General features: G+C 38.7%; 1 protein-coding gene across 4 annotated transcripts in view; it reads right to left on the minus strand.

Annotated features, from left to right (window-relative positions):
* The window catches only part of pou6f2 (POU class 6 homeobox 2), a 478,425-nt gene extending 475,343 nt beyond the window's left edge, over window positions 1-3,082 (minus strand). For 3 of the 4 annotated variants that reach the window (XM_062984247.1, XM_062984243.1, XM_062984241.1), the window contains exon 1: window positions 2,878-3,082. In XM_062984247.1, coding sequence (XP_062840317.1) covers window positions 2,878-2,982 — 105 coding nt within the window. In that variant the 5' untranslated portion in view covers window positions 2,983-3,082. Of the gene's footprint in view, window positions 1-2,149; window positions 2,532-2,877 lie in introns of those variants that run through there. The other variant, XM_062984242.1, reaches the window with a different exon arrangement.
* Between the last annotated feature and the right edge of the window lie 2,918 nt (window positions 3,083-6,000).

Raw genomic sequence — 6,000 nt, forward strand, 5'->3', positions numbered from 1 at the left:
AGATTATTGATCACAGCTTTTAAGATCATACTTATTTCCCCAGAAAGTTTCATATGCAGAGGAACATGAGCAAAAATTTAGAATGCACTTTTTTTTACTGACATGGATATTTCAATGTCCAAAAGAAACATTTTGTTAAAAATAGATAAAGCATTATGTGAACCACATAACACAACAGCCATTTACTTCTAATGCAACCTGTGTAATTGTAATTCCCTGAGAAATTAATACCATTATTTTTGGTATCTGTCCGCACAGTAGTTGCTTTTTATGTATGTTATTCTTGAAATACCTGTAACATTTTTCCATAACACCAAGGAGAGAACAACATCTTAACTTTTACTATTACTGTTTATCTTTCTTTTTAAAAAAGAAATTAACATAACCAAAGTTCTACCAAGGCATCCTTGCATCTAGGTATATTTGAATAATAAATGTTTTATATTCTTATATGTTAAATAAAAACATACAATAGAGTCTCACTTATCCAACATTCTGGATTAACCAACGCATTTTTGTAGTCAATGTTTTCAATATATCATGACATTTTGGTGCTAAATTCGTAAATACAGTAATAACTACATAGCATTACTGCATATTGAACTACTTTTTCTGTCAAATTCATTGTATAACATGTTTTGCTGCTTAATTTGTAAAATCATAACCTAATTTGATGTTTAATAGGCTTTTCCTTAATCCCTCCTTATTATCCAACATATTCGCTTATCCAACGTTCTGCCGGCCAATTTATGTTGGATAAGTGAGACTCTACTGTACCATTATTTTTGGTATCTGACTGCACAGTAGTTGCTTTTTATGTATGTTATGCTTGAAATACCTGTAACATTTCCCCATAACACCAAGGAGAGAACAACATCTTAACTTTTACTATTATTGTTTATCTTCCTTTTTTAAAGAGAAATTAAAATAACCAAAGTTCTACCAAAGCATCCTTGCAACTAGCTATATTTGAATAATAAATGTTTTATTTTCTTATATGTTAAATAAAAACATAGTTTTATTAGGTACACCAATGACATATTATGGTGCCTAACAAGTAATAAAACGAGTGACTGATGTATATTACATTCATGCCTTGTACAGCTCAAAACTCTCATGCTTTCTTTTAAGTGTTTGGATTGAAAAATCAATACAGCTATGTTTAGAGTAATTTAGCCTATCTTAAAGTAATTGAAAACAAAAATAGTGAAAAATCAGGCATATTTTGTTGTTGTTTTTTAAATTACAAATGTAAAATAGTTTAAACTTTTGCATATGCACAGGAATAGTTGCATTAAAGATGATCTCACAAGCATCAACAATGCTTGCCTCTCAAAGTTTTGAGTAAAAGTTGGTTATGTAAATATGTAATCATCAAAGATAAATTTGTGTCAGTGCTTCACACATGCACATGGAAACACATATATACTGTGCTGAATGTGTTTAAAATACATTAAAACCTTAAACATTGCGCATATTTTCATTCTGCTTTGAAGCGTACATGATAGTTTTGATGTTTAAAATCTATTTTAAAAAACATTTACAGCAATGTAAGGCTCTAGCAAATGTGATGCTACATTCTCTTTCTCAAATGCATTACTGAAGATGCTGATATTAATAAACCATGTGTTCTGTGAGACTTCTCCATTTCTCTGTAACAACTTGAAAAATGCCTGTTTTCTTCCCCTTTCATCCCACTACTTTGGATACAAATACAGTGCTGTTCGTGTTAGCAGCATTAATCGCAGCACCTTTAAAAAATATGGAATACAAACTTTTAAAGGATCCCTAAATGTCTTTTATCTCTCACCGAGGCTTGTCGGTAGTTAATGAGCAGGTGCAGAGTACTTCACATTTTGTGGGCAAATGCAAAGGACACCCCTCTGCCCTCTCCCATTTGCTGCTCCCATCGAAGAAAACTGGCCTCTCCTCTCTGCAGCAGGTCTCTCTCATCACTTTCAGTAATAATTTGGAGCCAGATGAAAAGACAATGATTTTTTTTTAAAAAAAATAGCATCTGGGAAGGCAACACTAAGCAGAACGATAGGTGTAAAAACACAGATACACAGAGACGACGCACACTTCTCAGGTAAAAAAAAGAAATTACAAATGAACCAAATGTAACATCAAGAGAAGGACTCACACTGACCCATTTGGAAGACAAAGACGGCAAAGCGGAAAAGCTCTCAAAAGCAGCTTGTGAGGCCTCTGAGAGATGTCCTTCTGGCATTTCATCACAGCAGCCCCAGACCAGCCTCACCTCCCTGGATACAGCGCAGGGAGAACTAAACAGAGCTGTTTATTAGAGCTGTTGTGCTGGATTGCATTCGGAAACAGGAGCGGACCACCTGGACCTTTCAGATGGTGGCCGTGTGTTTAATTTGCAAGCTGCCCCTTTGCAGCCGTAGCCAGGGCTCCTACATTTACCCAGCTGAAATCACACATTATATCTGGGTTAGGGAGAAAGAAGAAAGAAAAATCCACATGCTACATGCCAAAGGAATACAGTCGATCCGCAACGAAAACAGAAAACAGACATCACAACTCCCCATGTAAACATTACGAGCACTTTCTTTACACTTTGTTTGTTTTACTTGCATGAATTTGAGCCCCAAACACTAAGCTAAAAAAAAAATCGCAATGGGATTAAAAAAAAACCAGAATGACATTTTTAACCACTTATGCCTCTGGCCAGATTAATGTGGCCTTTTGTTGCCTCCCCCCCCCCCCCCCACACTTTCTGCCTCCGCAGTTACTTGCAGCTGAAGCTACAGACAGAAAGATGGTACTGTAAATATGAATTATGTGAATCATATGGTTAGTCTCTTGTGGGGGGGGGGGGATAAAAGGGGAGTTGAGAAATGGCTGACTCCATACCTGACCAATTACAGCTTGCATGGTCCCTGTGTCCTGCTGAGCTGCAAGATCGCAATCCATCATATGTAGCCTTTGAAAACGAGAATGGGGGTTTCTGGCATGCATCTGTCAATCAACTTCTGCACTCCCAGCCATCACCAAAAGCAAGGGGGAAGAGAAAAAAAGTAAAGCAGCTCCACCAAATAGGATGAAACAGTCATGTGACCTTCACCACTCTCTCCCACACATACATATACTTCCTATAACATATGAATTTTTTGCAGATATGAAATGACATTGACAAATACTCGATACCAAATAAATAAGGAGAGACAAACAGCTATTCGTCCAAGCCAAAACACTCACTATAATCTGCAGCCTCAATATTCAATCATCCTAACAAGACTGTGGCTTTATTTTAGAAGCCTAAACTTTTTTCTCAAAAAGGACTATGATTTTATTTACAAGTGTGGTGGTCAGAAAGGTAACCCTTTGCTTCCCATTACTGTTTCTTTTTGTTCATCATCCTAACAAGACTGTGGCTTTATTTTAAAAGCCTAAACTTTTTTCTCAAAAAGGACTGTGATTTTATTTACAGGTGTGGTGGTCAGAAAGGTAACCCTTTGCTTCCCATTACTGTCTCTTTTTGTTGTGCTGGTAGTGATTCGGTGTCCTGAAAGTTTGATCTCCTATTTCTTATCTATTGCATGTCTTTGTTTATGGAAAGACCAACTGCACTCTTATCTTGCATGCACACGAACTTATAAAAGCGTGAAAAATAAAATTAGAAGACTGAAGAATTAGAAGGAGCTGAGGAGGAGGCTTTAAACTGTTAAAGGTTAACAAGAAATTTACCATGTACGTCGTATTACACATTTCAGTAGCTAACGCTTCCTGACTGAACACCCAAGTATAAAATATTCAGACTATGTAAATCCTGCTTGCAGCATGCTTTGTATTTTGACGGTTTGTGGAGTTTTGGTTCATTCGCTGCTCCAGTGAACTGACATAAACTGTTGTTACTTATGATGGCAGACATTAACATCCTCTCCCTACCCCCCCATCCGCAAAGAAGGCAGTTTTGTATTCTGTCCCTTTCCCAAGTTAAGGTTTTCAGAAATGTCTGAGACTGTTTCCCTTTACAGAACGAGCCACACATCTGCTTCCAAAATCTAGGTGTCACATTGAGCAACATGTGAGAGTATTGATTGCTGATAAATTATTGCTTGTAATAGCTGATGGCTGGATGACATTAATGTATCCCAGTACCAGGTGTGTGAATACAATAATATGGCAATACAGCTGTTCCACTAATGAACTGTACATCAGTTAATGCATCAGCTAGCAAATCATGACACCAGTTGTCTTCTCCCTACCATATGAAAATGGTCACTGCAGGGGGAGAAATCAGAATAGAAGATATTAGGTGTTGGAAAATGTACCACTACAGTTATAAGAGACCCGGTGCCCGTCCAGACAGTATCTTTATCCCAGGAGCTCCCGCAGCAAACAGGAGGGTGGCCAGATGCCGTTCCCTGTAAACCCGGAAGCAACTGCTACAAAACGCAAAAAAAGTGAGATTTCCAGGTGCGGGAATATCACGGGTTTTATTTATTTTTTTATTTTATTACATCACTTCTACCCCGCCCTTCTCACCCATCAGGGGACTCAGGGCGGCTTACAATATAAACATACACCTCAAAAAACAGTTTTCATCAAATTAAAAAATCCATCAAGATTAAAAATTACAATAAAATTAAAAATATACATTGAAATATACATAATTATACATTTAAATATACATTTAAGGCGCTTTCCATGTCCAGGTGGGGTCTGTCAGTAGGTCATATATTCATAGGGTTTTAGCTGAATATCTGGATCTTCGCATGTCTGTATGTCCCTGCAAATAGAAATCACATGATTTTTTTTATCTGGGTTTGTTCCTGGGTTTTAGATGCTTGTTCCTGATTGGCTGGTTTCTAAAAAGAAGGTTACACTTGAGTAGAAGGCAAAAACTTTGTCCTGGGAAGAAGAACTTTATCCTTCACCTGTTTAATGAAGTTTGTGGCAGAAAAAATGAAGTTCCTGGGGTGCAACAAGTACTTTCACATTAGGTTGTACACAGTGACACAGGAACAGGCACTTTCAAACCAGGAACAGAATGCCATCATTACTATAATTACTCAGACTTTGTTGTATGCCCATCTGTGTAGACAGGTTTTGTGGTGTACTTGTGCCAGGGAACAACAGGGTTATATGTGGTTCCTCATTAAGTGTATGCTGATAACATGAGTAAAAAGGTAAAGGTAAAGGTTTCCCCTGACGTTAAGTCCAGTCATGTCTGACTCTGGGGGTTGGTGCTCATCTCCATTTCTAAGCTGTAGAGCCGGCGTTGTCCGTAGACACCTCCAAGGTCATGTGGCCGGCATGACTGCATGGAGCCCCGTTACCTTCCCGCCAGAGCAGCACCTATTGATCTACTCACATTGGCATGTTTTCGAACTGCTAGGTTGGCAGAAGCTGGAGCTAAGAGCGGGTGCTCACTCCGCTCCCGGGATTTGAACCTGCGACCTTTCGGTCTGCAAGTTCAGCAGCTCAGTGCTTTAACACACTTCGCCACCAGGGCTCCCTGATAACATGGGTACAGTTTAGTAAATGGCATGGCAAAAACTTAGTACTGACTGTTGGGACATGGATGTGCTGGAGAGGAATGTAAATACTGAGAGCTAAAGTCATGCAAGTGGCTAATAGGAAAAGCTATATATAACCCAGGAACAACACCCTGTTGTTCAATGCCACAAGTACACAATGAAATCTGACTTGACAGATGGCCAGGCAATAATGACAAAGTTCTTTCTTAGAATTGTGTGTTCCTGTTTGATCGTGTACTGCTGACTTGGGCAGTAGTGGTCCTACCCCATGAGGTTTGTTTGTGTGGGAGATGTTTCATGAAACTTCTGGGGGGCACAGTTTCTCTTGCCAGGACAAAGAACGGAACTTTTGCAGTGATCTGCATATCCAAGTCGTTTGGATTCACAGTGCTCTCCAGAGGTAAGTGAACTACGTCTCCCCTAAATCACTGTCAATTCCTCCCAAATCCCTCCAGTATTTTCTGTTGGTTATAAGGGTTCTGACTGGGAAATT

The sequence above is a fragment of the Anolis carolinensis genome, chromosome 6 (assembly GCF_035594765.1).
Source record: "Anolis carolinensis isolate JA03-04 chromosome 6, rAnoCar3.1.pri, whole genome shotgun sequence".
NCBI classification, from domain to species: domain Eukaryota; kingdom Metazoa; phylum Chordata; class Lepidosauria; order Squamata; family Dactyloidae; genus Anolis; species Anolis carolinensis.